The sequence below is a fragment of the Lepus europaeus genome, chromosome 9 (genome assembly GCF_033115175.1).
Source record: "Lepus europaeus isolate LE1 chromosome 9, mLepTim1.pri, whole genome shotgun sequence".
Taxonomy (NCBI): domain Eukaryota; kingdom Metazoa; phylum Chordata; class Mammalia; order Lagomorpha; family Leporidae; genus Lepus; species Lepus europaeus.
In genome coordinates, this window is record NC_084835.1 from 68,298,940 (window position 1) to 68,324,020 (window position 25,081).

The 25,081-nt window shown below is 43.4% G+C and overlaps 1 protein-coding gene across 1 annotated transcript; it reads right to left on the reverse strand.

Annotated features, from left to right (window-relative positions):
• Positions 1 to 921: 921 nt before the first annotated feature.
• CLUL1 (clusterin like 1) lies at positions 922 to 24,829 on the reverse strand. Its single transcript, XM_062200232.1, has 7 exons — positions 24,715 to 24,829; positions 23,310 to 23,458; positions 16,551 to 16,718; positions 13,206 to 13,638; positions 9,109 to 9,246; positions 6,508 to 6,722; positions 922 to 1,110 (listed from the first exon to the last, which is right to left on the reverse strand). Exons 1-7 carry the CDS (start codon positions 24,818 to 24,820, stop codon positions 922 to 924), a joined length of 1,398 nt encoding a protein of 465 aa, XP_062056216.1. The 5' UTR covers positions 24,821 to 24,829.
• Positions 24,830 to 25,081: the final 252 nt, after the last annotated feature.

The following is a 25,081-nucleotide window of genomic DNA, read 5'->3' on the forward strand; positions in this document are numbered from 1 at the left end:
TCTTGCTTTTTTTATTCAAATGTCCTAGCAGAAGGCAGTACAGTGTGGTGATTAGGAGTCAGAGAACTGAGTTCAAATTCTGGCTCCAGGAGTCAGCCTTGTGACAGAGTAGGCTAAGCCTCCACCTGTGGTACTGGCATCCCATATGGGTGCTGGTTCAAGCCCTGGCTGCTCCTCTTCCAATCCAACTCCCTGCTGGGAGAACAGTGGAAGATGGCCCAAGTGCTTGGGCCCCTGTACTCATGTGGGAGAACTGGAAGAAGTTCCTGGCTTCAGATCAGCCCAACTCCAGCTGTTGTGGCCAGTTGGGGGGTGAACCAGTGGATGGAAGACCTCTGTCTCTGCCTCTCTCTTTCTGTAACTCTGCCTCTCAAACAAATCTTAAAAAAACAAAAAAAAATTCTGGCTCCACCACCTACTGACTTGAGAAGTTTGTTTAACCTTGAACCTGAGCCTCAATTTTTTTTTCTGTAAAATGATAATATGAAATTAATAGTGTTTCATAAGCTTACTTAATATAGTCATAACCTATTTTACTACTCCTGTTTTTAGCTACAAAGATTTTTTTATATTTCAGTATTTTTTCAAATATCTGTATAGACCTCTATATAAATCTCTTGGAGGCATAACCTTTAGTCTTATTTATTCCTGAAGACTGATTCCAAAAGTGGAATTATTATATCAAAGTATTTTATAGCTTTTGATATGCATAATCAAATAGTTTTTCAAAGGGCAAAAACAGTTTATGTTCTCGTCAATAACAAGAATTCCCATTTTATCACAAAATGCTATCTTCTTTCATGTCTTTGGTTACTAAATAGGATTAACATATTTTCCAGATTTTTTGAAAGCTACTTTTGTTTTTTCCTTTTATGAATCATCTCTTCCTGTCAACAAAGCATTCCTAATGAGACACTTCGCTTACCAAGTTCTAAAATGTTCCTTAAAATGCTGTCGAACTTTTGCTGCTATGTAGTCAACAAAGCTAGAGCTCTCAGAACTTTCTTCAAGAAGCATCTTGAGTGTAGAATTAGGGGAAGGCAAAATGCTGAAGTCTACCTTCATTTCACCTTGTTTGGTTGAAGTTCTCTCACGAACACTTGGAACTTCCTAGAGAATTATACAGTGAAGGATTATTAAATTCCAGTATGCCTTTGATAAGAATTTTTAAAATTTATTTACTTGAGATAGAGACAGAGTTCCCATCCACTGATTGCTCCTCAAATGTTCATATCAGCTAGGGCTGGGCTGAGCTGAAGCTGGGAACTGGAAACTCAGTTCAGGTCTCCCATGTGGGTTGCAGGGATTCAAACGCTTGAGCTGTTTCCTGTTGCCTTCCAGGGTCTGTATTAGCATGAAGTTGGAATGAGGAGCCAGAGCTGGGAGTGAAACGGAGGCACTCTGATGTAAGATGCAGGCATTCTAAGCATTGTCTGAACCGCTAGGCCAAATGCCTACCCTCAGTACCCACATTTCAGAATAGGATAGGTTTTGCTGAGAGAACAAATTATCCCCAACATTTTAGGCTTCAAACAACAACAATATTTCTCATTCACATTGCATGTCCATGACAGGAGCTCCATATCAGTTGACACTCAGGACCCTGGTGGACAGAGGTGCATCAGCTCATGACTAGCAAGTGAGTGCAAGGTTTCTCCGTGCCCTCAGCAGAGAAAGAATGAATAGGCTCCTCAGAAAGTCAGCCTAGAAGTATAACAGTCCTTGGCAGCTGTGTTCCCATTTCATTGGTCACATGGCAGCCCTTATCCACCAGAAGAAGAATTGGAAAACACAAGTGAGTAGGTGGAATGTTTGCTGAGCACTACCAATGCTCTGTGCCACGAGCACTGATGTGACATGCCAAATTCTGTGCTGAGATTTCCTAGGAAGTGTACAATTTATAGTTTTACAGGTGGTTTTAGCAAGAACTAGTCATGCAATACTCTCGTTGGCTACTCTCTTAATGAATCCTCAAGGGCATGTACTTGACTTTAATCATTTACATAGGGGCCAGCACCGTGGCTCACTTGGCTAATCCTCCGCCTGCGGTGCCAGCACCCGGGGTTCTAGTCCTGGTTGGGGTGCCAGGTACTAGTCCTGGTTGCTCCTCTTCCAGTCCAGCTCTCTGCTGTGGCCCAGGAGGGCAGCGGAGGATGGCCCAAGTGCTTGGGTCCCTGCACCCGCATGGGAGACCGAGACCAGAGGAAGCACCCAGCTCCTGGCTTCAGATCGGTGCAGTGCTGGCCGTAGCAGCCATTAGGGGAGTGAACCAACGGAAGGAAGACCTTTCTCTCTGTCTCTCTCTCACTGTTTATAACTCTACCTGTCAAATAAAAAACAAATGAACAAACAATCATTTACATAGAACTGAACTGATGTGACACTTGATGGAATCTCAAATGGACTACTTTGGAAATATTTTCAAACAAATTTCCAAACCAAAACTAAAACAAAAATATTAGAAGGCCAAATTGAAACTGATGATTTTGTGATTCTAGCTTATAAAGGAATAGCTCGTGTAACTATCCCCCTTTCCTTTTGGTAGTTTAATAAATAACTATACATTAAATACAACCGGGGCCATGCCTTTTTTCACCTGCTAATCTGTGTAGTTTCTATACAAGCCTTTCTTTTATCACTTCCTATTTTAGGAGTTTGATTCTAGAGGCAGCTTAGGGAAGTGGTTAAGTCTCCTCACTCTGGAAAAATGCTGCTTGAATTTGAATTCCAGTTACTAGTTACTAGCTGTGTGACCTCACACAAGTTGCCTACTCTCCTTTGTGTCTCATTTTGGAAAATATTACTGCATACTTTTAGGGTCATTTAGGAGATTAAATTATCTGATATGGGGGGAAAATTCTTAGAACATTGCCTGACGCATGGTAAATGCTCTTTAGTGATCATAATTATTAAAAAGATGAGTAATTTAAACTAATTTCATTCTACATGGAGGTTTTTATATAGAGGTGCCTTTGTTATTGGTATAAAGCATTTTAGATAAATCTTATGACTCAGACACTAGAATGGAAGCCAGCAGAAGCACAGGCTGGAAAATACTGATGATGATAAAAGCAATTACATATTGGTTGTAGCTTTCTAAAGCTTAAAAATTATTTTTTCTTAAATTTTTTCTTTTAAGACAGGATTATTTTTCTTATTCAACCAAAAGTCCATCTATCTGAGAATGACTGAACATATTGAATTATTTTACCCTCCTGGAATATAATTCTGATAGACTCATAGAGCCAGAAAGTCATCATGGATTGGAACAGTGGCATTTAAAACCCTTTGTGGTCTACAGTAACAACCATGAAGGGCTGCAGAAAGTTCAGGAACAGTGGAATTAAAAGGTATCTCATGGGGGCGAGCACTGAGCCCAGCAGTTAAATGCCTGTGTCCCACGTCAAAGGATCCAGCTCCCATTCCCAGCTCTGGTTCCTGACCCCAGCTTGCTACTGATATAGATCCCGGAAGGCAGGTGTGAGTAGTTGAGTCCCTGCCACCCATGTGGGAGACCTGGATTGTGTCCCCAACTCGGGCCATGTGTGTATCTGAGAAGTGAACAAGTAGATGGGAATTCTGTTTCTTTCTGTCTCTCTGCCTCTCACATAAAAATCTAAAAAGGAAGAGTTCACATTTTCCATGAATGTTTTAAACTCCCTAGTTCATTTCACACCATGACTCAAAACACAAGTCTATTCATGCAGGTGGTTTGACCTAGCAAGTTCGACATCTGCATCCCGTATCAGGGTGCCTGGGCTTGAGTCCCAGCTCTGGCTCCTCACTCCAGCTTCCTACTAATGTAGAACCCTGGAGACAGCAGGAGATGGGCCAAGTAACCGGGTTGTTGCCACCCATCCGGGAAACCGGAATTGAGTTCCCAGCACCTGGATTCTCCCAAGAGGGGTTGTGGAGTGAACCAGTGGTTGGAAGCTTTGTCTCTCTGCCTCTCAAATGAGAATTTTTACATAATACATATCCATATGCGTATCTTACATACACACACACACACACAAGTTCCATGTCATGCATGACTTAGCAAACACAATGAACCAATTTTTTTCATTTACTCTATTTTGCTTGTTTTTTTAATGTGCTTGTTGTGACCATCTAAAATTATTTCCCAAGTCACACATAGGTTATAACTTTATGATTTGAAGGAGCAAAATGCTGATTACAGAATGTTATAGGTTAAACTCCTGGGAAGCAGAGCCCGAGATTCTTGCCTAAGTGATTCATAAAGGGATGCTCTCAGCTGGAACTTTTAAGGGGATACCAACCAAGACTGTGGCTTTGGGCAACTCCTAGCGTCAGCCTGATCCTGCAGTGTAAGTGGCCACAGGGCAATCCTCAGGTGATGACCACAGGGAGAGCAGTGAACCGCAGCACCAGGAGGAGCTGGTAAAAGACACCCCAGGGCTCTGGAAAGGCACCGACATCACATACTGCCCCAAATATTGCGTCTTCAATTGTTCTCCCCAGTGATGTTTGTATCCAGATCTTTTTTTTTTTTTTTTTTTTGACAGGCAGAGTGGACAGTGAGAGAGAGAGAGACAGAGAGAAAGCTCTTCCTTTGCCGTTGGTTCACCCTCCAATGGCTGCCGCGGCTGGTGCGGTGTGGCCGGCGCACCACGCTGATCCGAAGGCAGGAGCCAGGTGCTTCTCCTGGTCTCCCATGGGGTGCAGGGCCCAAGCACTTGGGCCATCCTCCACTGCACTCTCCAGCCACAGCTGAGAGCTGGCCTGGAAGAGGGGCAACCGGGACAGAATCCGGCGCCCCGACTGGGACTAGAACCTGGTGTGCCAGCGCCGCAAGGTGGAGGATTAGCCTGTTGAGCCACAGCGCCGGCCTGCATCCAGATCTTTATAACTAACCCCATCAGGAAGCATTAGCCTGGTGCATTTGGATATTAATGTGTGTGTATGGGGGGGTAGGTCTCATGAAAAAAGTTAGTATGCAGAAAGAGTTATTGATTGAATGCAGGAGTCACAGTATTGATGTAATTTAAGATGACACTATGTTTTATGTCAAGGTTAATGTATAATATGTTTATTTTTATTTTTGAGAGGCAGAGTGGACAGTGAGAGAGAGACAGAGAGAAAGGTCTTCCTTTTGCCGTTGGTTCACCCTCCAATGGCCGCCGCGGCTGGTGCGCTGTGGCTGGCGCACCGTGCTGATCCCAAGGCAGGAGCCAGGTGCTTCTTCTGGTCTCCCATGGGGTGCAGGGCCCAAGCACTTGGGCCATCCTCCACTGCACTCCTGGGCCATAGCAGAGAGCTGGCCTGGAAGAGGGGCAACCGGGACAGAATCCAGCACCCCGACCGGGATTAGAACCTGGTGTGCCGGTGCCGCTAGGCGGAGGATTAGCCTGTTGAGCCACGGCGCCGGCCATAAATATGTTTTTTAAAAGATTTATTTGAAAGTCAGAGTTACAGAGAGAGAGGAAAAGACAGAGATATCAATTGATCTTCCAGCCACTGGTTCACTCCCTAAGTGGCTGTAATGGCCGGGACTGAGCCAGGTCAAAGCCAGGAGCCAGGAGCTCCATCCTGGTTTCCTCTGTGGGTGGCAGGGATCCAAGTACTTGGGTCATCTTCTGCTGCTTTCCCAGTCCATTAGCAAGGAGCTGGATCAGAAGTGGAGCAGCCAAGACTTGAACCAGCACCCGTGTAGGATGCTGGCATCACTGGCAGCATCCTTACCCACTGTACCACAGCACTGGCCCCTAAATAGGTTTAAAATCAAGGCAACTCAGCAGCATACTGTCAAATGCTATAATCGACAGAGCTCTTGTTTGTTCAAGCATACTTCAAAAAGCTTGCTTTAAAAAAAAAGGGATTAAAAGATGAGTAATTTTTGGAGCTGGCATTGTGGTATAGCAGATTAAGCTGCTCTCTGTAATGCCAGCATTCCATATGAGTGCCCATTCAAGTACCAGCTGCTCCACTTCCAGTCCAGCTCCCAGCTAATGTGCTTGGGAAAGCAGCAGAAGATGGGCCAAGTGCTTGGTTCCCTGCCACTCACGTAGGAGACCCAAATGGAATTCTAGGCTCCGGGCTTTGTCCTGGTTCAGCTCCATCTGGGTAGTGAACCAGCAGATGGACGATCTCTTCCACTCTGTCTCTTCCTTTCTCTCATTCTGCCTTTCCAAAAAAACCAAAATTTTCAAACTCAAAGTTAATTTTTGTGCAAAAAAGTTTTGAAATCAATACATAGTTTTTAAATAATATGCATTCTACACATATGATGAAAAAAAAATTGCTAAACAAAATTAGCCATCTCGGAATTAGAAAATACTTGGTATTTTAAGTTGATTTTCTTTGTAGAGCTTCTTGTTTTCTTAATACTGTGAACTACATTACATCAAGTCAGCCTGAATACAATCACAATGGAAATACAAATATTCCTCTCTAGCTGATTTTTCAAATTCAGATGCAATTACTATGTAAGTTCACGGGAAGAACATGTACATGGAGTCTCCATCTGCTCTTGGGTGTGGCCATTACCTTTGTTGAGTTGAAGGCATTCTCAGTTGCTGTGGTCTGGTTTGCCAGTTCAGACACCCAGCTGAATTGGGCTCTCATCTTCTCCATGAGATACATGGTGTCCTCTACATGATACTGGGCCATCCGCAGGATCTGGGCATATTGCTCACTGGATACGTTGACCAATTTGAGGGCCTCCTCCAATTCTGTGTGTAGTTCAGGTACATCAGGACAGTCTGGCAGAGAAGAAAGTATGGTCAAGGAAAGGCCTGTGAGACTTGGAGCAGAGTGACCTGGGCTGCAGTCCCAACCCTTATTTCTATGTTCCCCTTTGCCTATGAGAGATGCACTTTATGCCTGGTGTCTGAAGCAGTTATCAGTATTACCTACATTAGTTTCAAATATGTTCTGGTTTAGTTGTTAATTATATGATTTTATATCACAGAAACCAGGCTGGAGATAGAACTTCTTGCTATAAACCCTGAGAACTCAGCAACAGGAGGCCAAACTGGTGGCTACTGGTGTTGAAACAAAAGGAGAAAGGGAGTGCTTCTCTAAAAAGAGTTAGTGGCCGGCGCCGCGGCTCAATAGGCTAATCCTCCGCCTAGTGGCGCCGGCACACCGGGTTCTAGTCCCGGTCGGGGCAACAGATTCTGTCCCGGTTGCCCCTCTTCCAGGCCAGCCCTCTGCTATGGCTCCTGGCTTCGGATCAGTGCAATGCGCCAGCTGCAGCACGCCAGCCGTGGCAGCCATTGGAGGGTGAACCAACGCAAAAGGAAGACGTTTCTCTCTGTCTCTCTCTCTCTCACTGTCCACTCTGCCTGTCAAATAAATAAATAAATAAAATAAAATAAAAAGAGTTAGTAACTTCCCAAATATTGATGTAATTTCAAGTTCAAGATTTGCTCAGTTCAAGTTCTGCCTCCACCTGACTTCCGCTGAATGTGTACTCTGGGAGGCAGCAGCAATGGCTTGCTACTCACGTGGGAGACCCGAATGGAATTCCAGCCCCCTGACTTCCAGCTGGACCGGTCCCAGCTGCTTAAGGCATCTGTGGAATGAACTGACAGATAGAAGATCTGTCTGTTTTGGGGACTGGCGTTGTGGCAGAGTGGGTTAAATGCGGTCTGCGATGCCAGCATCCCATGTGGGCACTAGTTCGAGTCCTGGCTGCTTTACTTCCTTTCCAGCTCCCTGCTAGTGTGCCTGGGACAGCAGCAGAAGATGGCCCAAGTGCTTGGGCCCCTGCACCCATGTAGGAGATCTGGATGGAATTTCAGGCTCCTGGCTTTGGCCTTTCCCAGCCCTGGCTGTTTGGGCCATTTGGGGACTGAACCAATGGACAGAAGATCTCACTCTTGCTCATTCTCTCTCTCTAACTCTGCCTTTCAAAGAAAAAAATCTTTTTTGGAAAAAAGCTCTGTGTTTATCTGTCTCTATTTGCATTTTTCATAATCATATTTGCCTTCTCTGAGGTTGCTTCATAGAATAATCTTGTTAGATCTCAAAGAGCATCGTTGGTCCTTTACTTACAGATGACTAGACTGAGGCCTAGACAGTGAAAATGACTTGCCCAAAGTCACAAGCTGGTGTGCTAGGTTAATTTATTGGTTTAATTTGTCTTGCTCTTACTATATTGTCCAACCTTCTGCTCTAAGCCATTAACCATACTTTTACATTTTCTTTCCCTGAGAGCTTTAGTGAGATAAAATACAGAAATGTAGGAATCAAAAGCTCTTCCATTATTTGTTAAAAGAAAAAGGAAAGTAAATAATCTTTAAAATTATCTACTTGAGCAAGAAAAATATTCTGATCCCAGATACTGATTTACTCCCTAAATGCCCACAACAGTGCCAAGAGTCAGGAGCTCAGTCCAGGTCTCCCACATGAGGGGCAGTGACTCGAGTACATGAGCCATCACCTGCTGCCTTCTAGGGTGTGTGTCAGCAAGGAGGTGGAATAAGAACTGGACTTGAACCCAGGTATTCTGATATGGGATGTGGGTGGGCCAATTGGTGCCTTAACCACCAGGCTAAATGCCTGCAGTCTGGCCCCAGAGGGCTGAGAGGAGGAAAGGACTGGGACTTGGGGAGGGACAAGAAAAAGGAGAAGGATTTCCATTTACTGTTAGCCACAGCCAGGGCAGGAGGTGGAAGTGGGGAAGCTTCCTAGGGTTTGGGAAGCAGTCATTAACTAGTTGATTAATCTACCAACTGGAAAGAGCTCATGCCACTCTTTCAAAATCTCACTTGACTAAAACTTTGTGTGCTCAACGGGAAGTTCTCCTGGATTTGTGGGTTTTCATATTCTTTGCAGAAAGAAAGAGTTGCCCTATTTTGTTCACTGTTTCTCTTTGGTGCACATATTTTTTGTCATTAAAAAAAATTTGGTCCTTAGCCATAAAAATTTCCCAGGAACAATCAGGTAAATGAAAAAAAAAAAGTAGAAGGATTAGTTGATATACTTTGGAGTAATAAAACCTATAAACCTTTACTGAGCACTTCCAGATGGAAACGAGCATGCAAAAAAGTACCTGAAGGAAAGCAAATGAATCCACAATGCTTAAGAAAGTGAGACTTTGACCTCTGACCAGAATACTAAGAGAATACAAATTATTTTTACCTTTGGCTAAGTAATCTTGACACTTCTGGCATCTTTGGTGAAATCTGAAACATCCCGACAAGTCCTGGCTCAGTTCCCCACACGGTTGTCTGTCCTGCTCAGGTAACATCTTTGAAGCCAGGGGTCCGTGGCCAGGGTCTGCAGGGAATGTGCTATTTACACGTTAGTGTCCTTAGAGTTTGCTTTAAAGAGACAGAGAGGACGTTCCTTTGGCTTACCAGTGCCTTCAAAGTGTTTTCCCATATTCAAGAATGGGAGTAATGCTGGTCCAAATGTTTGCCAGGGCAATTTGATGTCTATTAACTGTTTCCCATATTCTTCAGTGGAGGAATCTCCTTCCTAGAGATCTATTGTTTGTATATACACACATTACATTACTGTGTGCAATTTTATTTTCTAGAAGCAATCATGAGGAATTAATGATAGTAACTGCCTTTGGGAAGAGACTTAATGCAGTGAGAGCGAAGCTTTCATTTATGTTGTTCCTTTGTATATTTGGATTATTTTAAAGCTTGTATGTCTTTTTTAATCAAATTCCTGGCGATATTAAGTAAATAGGTGATATAAGCCTCTTTTTTCTTTGGACTTCTACCAAGAATGTCTTTAACAATTATTTAAAAATTATAAACTGTAGTTGAAATAATTGGAAGTCCAAAGGTATTGGAAAGTCTGTTTCTTAAACTGGGTGCTGGGTATTTATTTTATTACAGTACCATTTTCTTGAGTATTGCATGTATGTGTACACACACACACACACACACATGAAATGTATATAATGCCACAAAAAGTGGGTCAAAGATTTAGGAAAATATTTAAAGTGGATTAAATTTTGAGAAACTATTCTAGGGCAGTTAACCATCCATATAAAAACATCGATATCCAAGAAGTCTATCCAATGGAAAACTGGCAGTTCCTAATAGACCATTTGACATTAAGACAAGTTCATCAACATCATAATCTGATATTATCCGATATTAAGTCTTCAATATTGTAAAAGGAAGCATCTTACTTTGAGACAAATTGTGAATCTCAAGGTTTAAAAGCCTGTGCAGCATTGCTAGGTTGTCTATTGTATAAGGCAAGTATCTCTTTGGTAACCAGAAAGTCACTTCCTCCCAGCTGCCTTCCTGGACCCTCTCTGCCCCCAAAACCTACTGTGAGGAGGCCCACTGTAGAAGATACCCCTGCTCTATGTGGTAGTGGTGCTTGCTTGCTTCTCTTCTTCCTTAGACTTCTAGCCTCCTGGGGGGAGGGACTTGACCTTGGCATTTTAATCTCATCATTCTTCTGAACATTTGCTGTCCCTTCACCTATAAGAGATATGGTGGTGCAAATGTCCACCTATCTGTCTGTCTGCCTTTCTCTGGACTGAGCTCCTGGAAGTGAGGACCTGTGTCATAATCATGGTCTCATTCCCAGCATCTAGATTAACACCGTGGTGCATATATTAGAGATGGCAGATCCCAGGTCCCAGAAACAACAGTTCTCCATTTTGCACCCATGGCATCATCCATGACCCCAGTCAAGCTGTGACAGCATCTTTCTAGGCAGCAGCTACTTCCACTGCCATCACTGAGACAAATCATCCATTCTTGTCTCAGCCTCTCCCCCATGAGCAAATTAGGGTGGAGACACATTCCCTTAGGCAGAATTAGACCACATCTGGTCCTCTATGCAGTGTCAAGCTACAGTAGATCATGATCTTCTCTGTTCTGACTAGGGATTTATAAGATAAGTGAAGATCGAGTGAAGATCGTTGCAAGAGCTATTGTGTCCTCTTTTGATAAATTCAGGAACTGGGGTCTGGATTCTGACTTTGGCTTTTAGAATGATCCTAACCAACTAGGCCCATCTATGAAGGCTGCCACCACATGCAGACCATTGTCATTGACAAGAGGTATCTATTAGTTTCCTATGACTGCTATAACAAGTTACCACAAATTTAGTGGTCCAAGACAACAGATTCACTATTGTATGTTTTTCCATGTCCAAGGACTGAAGTGGATCTCCCTGGGCTCACATCCAGACGCCAGCAGAGTTGGTTTCCTGTGCGTGCAGGCTCTAGGGGAGGATCTACTGCATGTCTCCAGCTTCCAAAACCTGCATTATGGGACTGGTGGCTGAGCCAGCAAAGCAAGGCCAGGTCCTCATGCTGCCAGCTCTGTTAATGTTGTTCTTCCTCCTTTTTGCACTTTTAAGACCCTTGTGTTTACAACAAACCCACCTTGATAGTCCAGAATCATCTCCCTATTATAAAAATAAGTGAATCGGCAACCTTAATATCCCTTTGCCACATAACGCAAGTTCACAGGTTTTGGGAATGTGGGAATGTGGGAGGATATCTCAGGGCAGCCATTGTTCTGCCTACCACAAGGCAAAGTTCAACTCAATAGGCAGATTTTCTAGGGGCAATAGGCTTATTCTTCACCTACCACCTGTCCAGAAAAGTGATGGAAACCACATGCAAATGTCCTGCAGCCCTGTGTGTCTCTTCATATATAGTACACATTTGCTCACCTGGGAGGAGAACATCTCTGTTGAGCTTGCTGTGTATTGTCTGGATAGGCAAGAATATTATAGAAAGAAGAGCATAACAGTGTAACATGGGGTTTTTAAAAAATTGCATTTATAGGGATCCTGAATATCCAGGTGTTACAGAGGGACAAGGGTACAGGAGCAGCTGAGGGCAGAGGGGCTGGTCCCAGGTGTGTGAGTGAGGTGGAACTTCAGGTAAATGGTGGGAACCCACATTCGTAGTCAGTGGGTGAGAGTTGTCATGGCTGGGAAATTGAGATTTTGATGTGTCTGAATCACTGCTGTCCAGTGCACATTTGAATGCAGCAACACATGTGTAAGGATGCTACAAAACATGAAGGAGGAGGCACCCTATTCTAATGCACACATGCTGAATCAATATTTCAAGACAATTATGCCCACTTCCATGGTCGGGGGAAATGACTCCATGTCACTCCAGCATTGATGTATTTGGTCTCTAGCCCTGATGCTTCTGAATATTTGATGAATTTGGAAACTCAGAATGGAATATGAGACAAAAAACCTGATTTATAGGACCCTGAAATAGAATTACAGGACCCAGCAATTCCAGTAACGATGGCTGTCCTGTAACCACGGAACAATGGGTCTGGAAGGCTGTGAAGCAGTGTTTCCTGGCTCCAGTTTCTGTGAGGTGTGAGGTAAACTCCTCCTCTATCAAGGCCAGTCACGCAATGCCATGGGGATTCTGGGATCTGACTGAGATGCTGCCGGCTACAGCTGATGTAATTGGAAAATAGCCAGAAGGAGCCTGATTTATTTTTCATTTCAAAGGGGAGCAGCCTTTCACTTGGCCTAGTGGTCAATAAAAGCTAAGGTCAAGGAACCATAGGTCCTGCACTTGGCCCACCTGGCAGCTCTCATGTATGACATCTTCATCCAAGCAGCTCCAGGGGAGCCTGAAGGAGGCGTCTCCTGCCTTCAAGCATAAAGCAGCAGTATTTTCCCAACACCGAATATTGCAGAACGCGATTAGCATTGATAGAAAGCAATTTCTTATCTATTCGCATTTTCTGTAGTTTTGGGTTTGTCTGTGGGCGTGTTCTGTGGTTTCATGCAAAAATTTTTATGATTGAAGGAATTACAGTTGTGGTTCAGAGGGGGCCATGCTTCGAAGAGCACTCAATTTGACCATATTAAACGTGAGAGGAGGTTACACCACAATTTGGGAGTTGAAAACTCTAGACTCATTTAAAAAAAAAAAGAAAATCCATGGTGTTCAAACAGAATGACCTTGAACATCCAAAGGAGCTCTAATAGATTAGAGAATGGGTTTTCAAGTTCTCACTCTATTAGTATTTTCTTTTTCAGCTGTGGAAATTGCTTGAAAGAGAAAGCACCACACTAGAGTTCTCAACACTGATGGAAGAGGGATGGTGTCTGGCAGACTTTAAAGCTTCTTTAACCTGAAACCTGGTTATACATAAATTGTCATTTCAAGAAATGCCACACAGTGACTCAGAAATGTCTAGAATCTTTGAAGCTAAACAAAACTTGATGTTATTATAGACATCTAAGTAAAAGTAACCTTCTAAAGTACTTGCCTTTGCCTTGTTTTGGTGAATCCTGTACTGCAGTCAGTGTCTCCGTGATGGCTTCACTGACGCTTTCATAAACAGACACACTGAAATTACGAAACATCTGGAAGAAGTTGGGAATGTTCCAACTCTGCACGAGACCTGCTTTTTGCATTGGCTCTTTGGATAAAGCCGGAAAAAAGTAAGGCTCAATGAGGTCTGTATCTGACATGAAATACAATTGAAAAGCCTCATCAAATTCTTGCTGCATCTGTTTGAAGACTGAAACACTCCTGTTAAAGAGAGATTTCACATCCACACTCAGCTGGCTGAACACATCCTCTATTTGGACCAACTGTTCGTCTTCCTCAATGTACTTTTCACTGGCAGAGAGGTCTTTTTCATTATCTTCGTGGAAGGGAAACAGAAATTGGTATATCTTCCTGAAAAACTGTTCAATCTGTGGGTGGAAGAGAGGATGGAAATGGAATAAAAGTTAATTTTTTTCTGGACCATTTCTTACTGCAATTTTTATTTTATTTTAAAACAGGATTTATTTACTTGAAAGAGAGTGACAGGGAGAGAGATCTTCCACCTGCTAGTTCACTCCCCAGTTGGCCACACTGGCCAGGCTGAAGCTAAGAGCCAGGAACTCTATCAGGGTCTCCCAGTTGTGTGGTAGGGACCCAAGCACTTGGGCCATCTTCTGCCTTCCCAGGTGCATTTGCAGGGAGCTGGATGGGAAGTGACACATTTGGGACTCAAACCGCTGCTCATATGGGATGCCAGTGTCACAGGCAGCAGCTTTACACACTACTACAACACCAGTCTCCATCTTACTACAAATTTTAAAGTCAACTTACATAGTTATTATAAATCAATAACATTTCTGGGCAAGCTAGAAAAAGGTGATTCACTTTATGATAATAATTTATTAACTCTCTTATACTGGCTTTGACTTTGTGGATATAGCATCAGAAATTCCTCCTGGCTTTTGTTTGCCCACCAGTGGCCTGAAAGGGTCTGATATTCGGGGCAGGTGCTGTGGTGCAGCAGGTTAAGCCATCGCTTAGGGCACCTACGTCCCATATTGGAGTGCCTGGTTCAAGTCCCAGCTATGCATTTCTGATCCACATTTCTGCTAATGCACCTGAGAAGCAGTGGAAATACTTGGGCCCCGGTCACCCATGGAGGAGACTCAGAGTTCCTTGATCCTGGGTTTGGCCTGGCCTACCCCTAGTTGTTGCAGGCATTTGGGGAGCAAACCAATGCATAGAAAATCTGTCTCTCCCTCTCACCCTGTCTGCCTTACAAATCAACTTTTTTTTTTTTTTTTTGCAAAAGGTCAAATTTACAGTATCGTTGACAGCTTATAGCCTGATAAGCTGGTGACAGTTGGAATGCCATTCCCTGCAGGGCATCAGGGAAATTGCCTGAACACTGGAAAGAAACCTCTTGTCTTTCACTTCTGTCTTACTTAGTTCTTTATTATTATCATCACTATTTTGTAGAGTTAGTATCTTAGTGTCATTAATGTCTATATTCTATTTCTCACGAGACTAGTCTATGGAGAAGAAAATAACACATGTACACTGAACGATATATACTCAAGAGAGCTTGATAGGCTACATAGGGGTGCTTACATATTAGCAGTGAGGAAGCCCCTTTTCTATAGTCAAAGGAATAAATTTCTAATTGCAGAAATCTGGGCACCACTCATTAGAAGATTTTCTAGTATTCACACTATGCTCTACTTCATCTGTGTGACATGTAAGTCTAGGAAGATCATAATTTCCCTTATATGAGAGTGACATGGATATTTTGGGTGTAATCAACTGTTGAATATAATTGTTATACATCATCCCTGTACTGTGCAAATAATTCTCCAGGAATTTTTAGAAGACCCATGCCTGTCTCAGAAATTAGTCTGAGTAGATTGTCTCTCCCTCTGCCAGCTTTTGTTTACTTGACTCCATCCACAAAAACCAAGTTTTAAATCCCCCATGAATATTTTATAAGGTCATACAACTGGTCCTTAAGGGAATGGCCCCAAATTTCCTGACCTCCAGCCAGTTCTAATTCCACCATATTCTGGTGTATTAGAGAGTGGCTCTAAAAATAGAGCAGATGCCATTAACAGTGGAGGCAAATTAACTTGGCACGTTCATGCTCCTAAGGGTGCCTCCTTGTGTAATTGAGTTTGGCACTGCCAAGCCAGGGGCATAGTCTAATTAGTGTGTACTTTACTACAGAGTGCAATTCCACTCTACTTCAAATTCAGCTTAGTTTCTGGAGGGGGAAGAAAAAAAATCCAGGTCAGCTGGAGCCTTTTAGGGGGCAGAGCTCATCCTACTCAGGTCACCCCCTTCTGTGATTCCCTCTGCCCTGAAGATCACCAAAGGGACAAAAAAGACAACATGATAGGCCTGTAGGACACGTGTGGATGGGGCAGGAGAGGATGGGGAGAGGTGTGTAGGTACATATGCATGTGTGTGCATGTGTGTGAGAGACACACTTACGAGGCCAAATGCTGGGACAGGTGTTGTGGTACAGTGGATTAAGCCGCTGCTTGTGATGCTACCAGCCCACATTGGAGCACCAATTTGAGTCCTCTCAGTTCTACTTCTAATCCAGCTCCCTGCTAATGCACCTGGCAAAGCAATGGAAGACAACCCACGTGCTCAGGTCCCTGCCAGCCACATGGGAGACCTGGATGGAGTTCCAGGCTCCTGGCTTCAGCTTGGCCCATCTTGGTCTGGTGCAGTCATTTGGATATTGAACCAGAAAATGAAAGATTCCTTCTCTCTCTCTTTTTCTCCCTCTCTCCCTCTCTCTCTCTCTGGTGTCTGTGTGTCTTCTTCTTTCTCTGTACTCTGCCTTTCAAATAAATAAGTAAATCTTAAACAAAATGAAGGCAAATACATGAAAGAAGAGATTGAGGGGGAAAATGTCTTCAAATATTTGACCTCCAGGGGAAAAAACTAAAGCAGATGGAAACCAGAGACGGCATGATTCCAATCACAGTTCAGCATATGTTTATTGGACACCTACAGTGCTCAATGAAGACAAGTAAGATCCGATCCCTGCCCTCAAAGAGCTTACAATCTCGCAGGAATGTGAGCATGAATAAGAAAAGACAGAAATACGGTATTGCTGAGATGTATAGTGACATTAAAAGGGGGGAATGAATGCAAAACAAATGTTCTGATGTATTGTACGTACACAAGCAATGGCACACAATCATTAGTGTTAAATTCTAGACTGAAAAGGCCAATATCAGATCAAGCACCCCTAGTCTACATATGAACATATGAACAGTAAGCTGCACGTGCATTGGGCACTCTGAAATCTTGAGCTCTATTTCCCTCTTACCGTGTTTTTCACAGAAGACCACCTGGGTTGGCAGGTTGTATAAAATCTCATGCAGTCACTTTCCAGGCAAGACCTGCATTCATCCCAGGAATCTGCTGAAGACACCTGGCATAGCCTTTCTTCTTCTTCCAAATGATCCTGAACTTCATTCATAAGTTTCAGGGCCTCCTAATTAGAAACAAAAGTCCTGTTTCCATTTCATGATTCTATATGTACCTTAGCAGATTCCTCTGTTTAGCAAATTGTGTATAGTCACGCCCCTTATCTGCAGGGTATGTGTTCCAAGGCACCCAGTAATCGCCTGAATCCATGGGTAGTACAGCATTGTATAAGTACTATGTGTTTTCCTATATGTACAGACCTGTGATAAAGTTTAATTTATAAATTAGTTGCAGTAAGAGAATAATAGAGAAATTACAAAAATACACTGTAATAAAAATCACTTGATATTTATGCATCATTTATCTATGAAATTTTCCATTTAGTATCTTCCGATCACAGTTGAAACCATGGGCTGAAATCACAAAAGGCAAAACTGCAGATTGGGGAGCAGGGGACGACTGTATTCTAAACCCCTTCAGTCTTTCTCCTTGGGGGTCCTGGCACCTGCCAGATCTGCTCCAGTGCTTTCTGTGTGCTTAAGGAAAGATTGCTGATTGATCCCCGGGGAAGAATGTGCAAACCTTGTTCACCTGGTCATTCATTTGAGTGTCTGCTCGATGTGAGTGAACCTGTACTAAAGAAGCCGTTTCAATCTGGGGGCAATGCCTGTGATTCACTGGTCGGTGGGTCTGTCTTCACGTCCAGTCTAAGGGGGATGTGGAAGGCGGACTTTTAAAGTGGACACCTTTTTTTTTTTTTTTCAATTATGCTGCCTTTAATCTCTGTATACACTTAAACACTACAAGAAAGCCCAACTTTGGATTTCCAGTCAAGTTCTCCTGGCGACTTGCCCTCCAGGTGCAGAGCTGCTCTCACGCGGCTTCTCTTCCTGTCTGTTTCTGGAGCACGCCCCCTTGTGGTGCTGGCTCTGCTTGGCCAGGTCCTGAATGGGCTTGGCCAGGTCCTGGGGGACCAGAAGCAGTGGCACCCCTTGGACCCCGCCCCTCGGCGCAACAGGCCTTTGTTCTTGTGCCCCTGGCTGCATCCCCAGTCTCCCTGTGAATGGGAACTTGTCCAGACCAGCTGCTCTGTGCCTGAAATGGAGCTCAGAGGAATAAGGGAGTGGGAGGTGGGGGGTGGCGGATAAAGGTAACTCCTTTAAGTGAAAAACCAGTGTGGGAGAAAAGTTTCTGTTCTTAAAAGCAACTTACTGTGCACTTTTGTCCACGGGCAAAGCAAAAGAAATCACTGATGGTCTTGGGTCTCCTCCACCTGCCTGGGACTCCTCAGCAGCCGTCACTGCGGAGGTCCCATGCTACCCCAAGTGGCATTTGCTCCTGCCGCATGGGAAAACCAGACAGGATCCCAGCCCACCAAACACACCTTACAACCCAGACAAGGTGTGCGTGTGTCTCCTTGGGCTTTGCAGAGCAATGTTGAGATCCTACAGCCTCTGAAGAGTGGTGCATTACCACGGCAGGCAACAATAGCTCCTGGATTGTCTCCACCAGTCCTGATTTTAGATATTCTGCTCACTGTCCCTATAAACCAAAATTTCAACTTTGCCAAATTCAAACCGCACTCAACTGTGTATCCTTGTCAGGTGACCGTATCTCTGAGCCTCACTCTCCTCATTAGCAAATAGGAATACAATAGGACCTGCACCTGAAGGTTTTTGTATTGAGATAAGCAGACAAAGTCCCTCCTACATTATGAATAGTCCTTCTCAGACCACCTGCCACTCACCCCCAGAAGCTAACAGAATTTTACAAAATCATGCATTCCAACACCCTGGATGAAGTGCAACCTCTGCTTTAGGAATGTCTTGTCTTTTGCTTCTTTCCCCATACATATTCCACCCATGGCCAGAGACTGTGTTTAGATATCATTGCCCACAGTTCACAGCTTAGCCACACAGTGTCTCAAGCTGGTGGGGGGCACTTCACTGTGTGCTGCTGCAGGGTTTCCCAAGATGTGTAGCAAGATGTGTTTCTGATGCATCATAGGGAGGGTGGGGGAGGGGAAGGTGATGATGCTGGGTCACCCAGCATGAGTGGCACTCCACCCAGGGAGATGGGAGAGCTGGCCCCATGATTGCCAAGTCATGATTTGTCTAAACCTTTTTTATTCTAGATCTAAAGTGATTTTTAGTCAGGGACCCTCACAGATAAACAGGTTTTCTTTTATTTTTTTTAATTACCAAATGCCCAAATTTAAGAGCATAATTCAAGGGATTTTTATAGAATAAATAGGTTTTTTCCAGTTATGACTCTTTACAACTTTTTAAAATTTATTGTTTTAATTTGAAGACTTAACCATTTTTAGCATTTCACCACATTTATTTCAAGGTTCTTAAGAATAAATAAAAATTACTGGCAGTTCTGGGATTCTTCAGGGCAAGCATGGAAATCAGTATTTGCTTACTTGACCCATCCTAACTGGAATATTCTTTCATAGCACCACACCCTTAGCTTGTCAGGAGGCTCAAGAGAGCGAGAACAGCAGAAGTCACCAGGTCCCACATGGCACATGTCTGTCTGCTCCCTGCTCATTCGTTACAGTGTTGGAGTAATACATTAATTAACTTCTCCAATCTCAGTATTCTTAACTGTGAAATGAAAGCAATGGTTTATTCAGATGTTGGAATCATTCCATGGGACAATGTGTTTCATAAAGGGTCTATTACTGCACCTAGTGTCCCTCTGCCCAGATGGCCAGACCCACAAGCCCACCAGGAAAGAATTCAGCTACGGGCTTCTATATATGCTTGATGAGGAACTATTTTAGATTTCCTCAAAATCTTTGGTTTGCAGCCCGAAGGGAGGAGGGTTTGCAGCCCGAAGGGAGGAGGGTTTGCAGCTGTTGGTCAAGTAATGTTCCTTTCATGCTGGGAACCCTGCCTGCCTGGAAGCGGCAAGTGTAGCTGCAACATCAACCAGTTTCCTGACACAGGTTGCCACACAGCTTTGGGGCCCACCTGGCATTTGCTTAATGGACTCCCAGCAGCCACGATGCTAGGGAGCTGAAGAGATGCAGCCAACGGTCATCCAGTGTCCCCAGTGTTATACTAGGGCACTTCGAAAAGTTCATAGAACATGAAGTTAAGAGATAGGTTTATTTTGGGGTAAACATTGTTGCGGGGGGTGGTCAGTCATTTGGTGTAGCAGTTAGGATGCCAGGTGGGACAACTGCATCCCATATTGGAGTGCCTAGGTTTGAGTTCCAGCTCTGCTTCCAATCCCAGTTTCCTGCTAATGCACACCCAGGGAGGTGGCACTCCCTCAGAGAGTTCTCTCTCATGGAGAACTGGGTGGAGTTTCAGGCTTCGGCCTTTTGCCTGGCTCAGCCCTGGTGTGGGCACTTGGAGAGTAAACCAGTAGGTGAAAGAACTCTTTCTCTGTCCCTCTGCCTATCAAATAAATAAATAAATATATAAATTATTTTTTAAAAAAACTTGAAATCACACATACAAAGAATCTTCCAAAAGTTCATGTAAGTGCATACTAGGAAAAAAACATGCATTGGTTTCAAGTTTTCTTGCATGAAAATAAACTTTTAATTCCACTTTTCGTGTACATTTTGAAGTATCCTCGTAGGTTTAAAGGTGTAGGAAGAAGATAGACTGTCTATCTGTATTTTTCAATTAAGAAATTGACCAGGGAGAGAGGATGTGGGCAATTGTTAAAATGGAGAGTTTCAGATGAAAACAGTTCTGGAGATTGGCTGCACAACAGTTAGAATGCACTTAACACTACTAAATAGTGCACTTAAGATGGCTGATGGTCAATTTTATGCATATTATTACAATTTAACATTCAAAAAATTAAAAGTAATTTACTCTTAACATTAAATCTTAAATATTTTCCCTCAATTATTTTTGCTACAGGTTTTATTCCCTCTTTGATTTAGAAGTAATGTTGGAAAATAACATTTTTAAAAAGAAATGTAATTGGTTTGAGCATTAATTGTTCATGTTAATAAACTGAGCTGTGCAATGTCTACAACTTAGAAATTTACCATTTTACACTGCAGAATGTGAACAATTAAAAAAATTTTTTTTTCATTTACTTAGAGAGTGCACTTCCATTCTCTGGTTCACTCTCCAAATGCCCACAGTGGCTGGGGCTGGGACAGGGCTGAAGCCAGGAGTCAGGAAACTCAACCTACATTTCCTGCAGGAGTGGCAAGGACGCAATTACATGAGCCACCACCCAGAGTCTGCATTAGCAGGAAGCTGGAGTCAGGAGCCACAGCCATGGGGCCAACACTGTGGCGTAGCAGCCTAAACCTCCACCTGTGGCACTGGCGTCCCTCTGTCTGTAACTCCGCCTTTCAAATAAATAAAAATCTTTTTTTTTTTTTTAAAAAAAGCCAGGTCCAGGTATGGAACTCAGGTATTCTGACATGGGATATTGACATCTTATATCTTTTTTTAAAAAAAGTGTTTTTTTTTTTTATGTATTTGAAATGCAGAGTTACAGAGACACAGAGGTAGAGAGATAGAGAGAGGTCTTCCATCGGCTGGTTCACGCCCCAGATGGCCATGATGACTAGAGCTGTACCAATCCAAAGCCAGGAGCTTCTTCCAGGTCTCCTACATGGATGCAGGGGCCCATGGACTTGGGCCATCATCCACTGCCCTCCCAGGCCACTGCAGAGAGCCGGTTCAGAAGAGGAGGAGCCGAGTCTCCAACTGGCGCCCATATGGGATGCAGGCACTGTAGGCGGTGTCTTTACCCACTACACCATAGTGCCAGCCCCCAACTTACATCTTAACCACTAGGCTAAACATCAGCTCCTGAACATTTTTCAACATCTTCCAAAGACATTTGAATATAATGTTTATCAGTAAAATATGTAGTTTGAACTATAGCTATTAAGTAAGACTATTTGAAATTTCAAAAATAGATTAGGCTGATGTATTTAACATACACTAGTGCTTTCTTGAAATGCTTGTGTCAGACATTAATGTGGCCAGCTGTGCGTGAGGCCCCTGGGGAAGAGGGCCTCCCACACCCTGGAAGCCTGGACCAAGGCTCACGTCTCTGTTCACTTGCAGCTGATGTTTGAGAGGACTTGGGAGGACGGATGGATTTTATTGAGTTTCTTCTGATGAGTCATCCACAGACTCTGTCCTGGTGGTATAAATTTGTCTACATACTCAAGCAATAAAATCATTGTTTAACTTAAAAACAATTCTTATTTAGCTAAGCCAACTAGATGGATATGAGATAAAGATTTTGAGAGAAAAGGCTAACAATCTGGTAGACTTAAATATATATATGTGAACAGAGGACAGGCATTTGGCCTGGTAAGGTGCTAGTTAAGATAGATGCCCACGTTGCATATCAGAGTGCATGGGCTGGGTTCCTGGCTGCCGCTCCTGACTCCAGCTTCCTGCTAATGCAGACCCTGGGAGGCAGCAGTGATGGCTCAAACCATTGGGTTCCTGTCACCCACATGGGAGACCTGAATCAAGCTGCCAGCTCCTGGCTATGGCCTGACTCAGTGCTATTACACACATTAGGGGAGAGAACTAGAGGATAACAGTTCTGTCTCTCTGTCTCTCTCTCTGCCTCCTAAGTCAGTAAGTAAATACATTTTTAAAAATATGAATAATAAGCTCAAACAGACAAGAAGCAAATGGCAAAGCTGATCATTCTTCAGCATTTGCTCTTTTAGGTTTACATGACATAAAATTGTGATGATCCAATCAGGTCTGGCAAGTTGGCTAAAAAGTTCAAAATCTCTGGAGGATTCTGTCAATGTTGACAGAATGTTCATCCTAGCTAATGTTGAAACTCACCCTAAATGTATTTGTAAATTGTGCCTTGAGATATCAATGGTAGCTAATTTACAAATGAATGAACGTATATTTAGGAGTGAGAGCTAGCAGTCTTTGAGTAACAGAGTGTGGGAGATAAAAAAAACTAGGGGGTATTTAATCTAGCCCAAAACTCCCTGAACACTTGACTCATGATCCTAGTTCAGAAGTGACCAAGAACAGAAAGTATTTTTGAGAAGGTAGCACTTTCCAAACAGAGATGAATTCCCCAAATTTCTCAGTTTGAAGTCCTGCAAAGGCCTGTTCTATAAGTAATATGTTCGCTGAAGAAATTTAAATTTTCCTTCAAACTTGCCATCAGTAAATGTTACCCCTCCAGGAAATTTATTTTTATTTTTATTTTTATTTATTTATTTATTTATTTATTTTTTTGACAGGCAGAGTGGATAGTGAGAGAGAGAGAGACAGAGAGAAAGGTCTTCCTTTGCTGTTGGTTCACCCTCCAATGGCCACCGCGGCCGGCGCACTGCAGCCGGCACACCGCGCTGATCCGAAGCCAGGAGCCAGGTGCTTCTCCTGGTCTCCCATGCGGGTGCAGGGCCTAAGCACTTGGGCCATCCTCCACTGCACTCCGGGGCCACAGCAGAGAGCTGGCCTGGAAGAGGGGCAACTGGGACAGAATCCGGCGCCCTGACCGGGACTAGAACCCGGTGTGCCGGCGCCGCTAGGCGGAGGATTAGCCTGTTGAGCCAAGGCACTGGCCCAGGAAATTTATTTTTAGGGAAAATGAAGAAGTCATCGCTTACACTAACAAGTGTGGGATTTGTGGCCCAGATATATTGACCAACAGGTGTTATTTCCAATGACTGTACCTGCTTTTCTTCCCTGCATTTCTTCAGGGTTTTCATGAGCTTCGAATGTTCTTCCTCTCTTCTTTCCATCACGATTTTCATCTGCTTAATGCCAATCAAAGCCATCTTCACCGCTTCGTCCTCATCTATCTCCCCAGCTTCAGAAAAACCTAAAAGGCAATGGAGTCTTTCTCGGAGATCTGATTAGATTAAAGAACAGCAAGTTCACCCATCTTCCATGTCCCCTAAATAGAGGCATAATTGTATTTTATAGCCTCGTTCTCTGCAAGCTGGTGGTAACGAATGGGCAGTCAGCAGCCACGTGCACCCAGCTGCCACGTGGACCCAGCCTTCTGCTCCTCCCGTGTCAGCTCCTAAACAAGTCACGGTTCATGGAACCTCATTCCTGCCATTTCCCCCTGGCACTATTTCATTTATCCATTTTCTTTCATTTAAGACTCAAGTGTGTTTATATTAGAGAAAATTGTGAATTCTCTTCACAAACAATTTATATTAAATACCCAGCAGGGACTTCAGACACTGTAAACAATTTCCCTTTCTTTCAGCCTCAATTACCTTCCAAGGAAGCACTGAACTCATGAAGTATGATCGTTTAATTATTATCATTTAATATACAATGCCTTCATAACCCAATGGATGTCACCTATACAACTTTAATAAGCCCGTAGCAGGTATGAAATTCATTGTCATTCTCTTTTCACTGTAGTCTTAGGCTTCCTAAGAAACCTTATTCTTACCTCTGAATTTAATTATAGAGCCCAAGTCAGCTCCTTTTTAGCCAATTTGGCCTAAATGTTAAGTATGCAAAACATATGAGGGGAGTCTCAAAAAGTATGTGGAAAATATGCATTATGAAAAAAACCTATGCATGGATTTCAAAACTTCTTTTGCATCAAAACAAGCTTACCTATAATTTCCACAAACTTCTTTAAGTACCCTCATTTATCACTGAGTAAAGGTCACAAGTTAATGGCCACAGAACAACCAGATTCAATGTAAGGATAACCTATTCTTTTACTAGCTTAAGAGCAGTCACACAGATCATTTTAATTGTTTAAATTTTTCAAATGCTAGTATAAAGTATTTCACTGTTCATTAAAGCTGTGCTACGATGATGCCAAACATCTGGATGATACACACTCACAAAAAAAATCACAGTCAAAAAGTTGGCAAGTTTTATCGACATGAGAGCAAACATCTGGATTTGTGAATGCTTGCAGAGACTTGATCGGAATTTTCTATTTATATCCAGACGTTTGGTGTCCTAGCAGCTTGGTTTACGTGCCCAGAGAACGTTGCGCTGTGAAAGGCAGTGAATACAATTCTCTCTCTGCCACTCACTATCAAAGCCAGCAGGACAGGCAGGTGCAGTCAGGACACAGCACAGACAAGAAACCAAACTCACTCTTCAGGTTTCCAGCAGGAGCGGCTTTGTCCTTCCAAGTAGGTGCACAGCGACCATCTTTCAGCCACAGCAGATACACAACAAACACCAAGAGTGGCAGCTTCATGTCCCCGCTGTTACTGCGCAGAAAAAAATAAACCTGAAACAAATGCCTCCCATTAGGTTAGATGCATTCGGCATCAATGGAAAACACATGGTGCTCCAAAGCGTTTCTCTGTCATTTTTTCTTTATGACTTTAGACAACTTATGCTAATGTGTCTGGGACATAAGGAAGCTGGGAATATAAGTTAACAAAACAAACAAGCCCGAGTCCCTGTTTAGTTTACATTCTTCCTGATGGTTAAGTAAGGCTGTCATCGGCTTTGC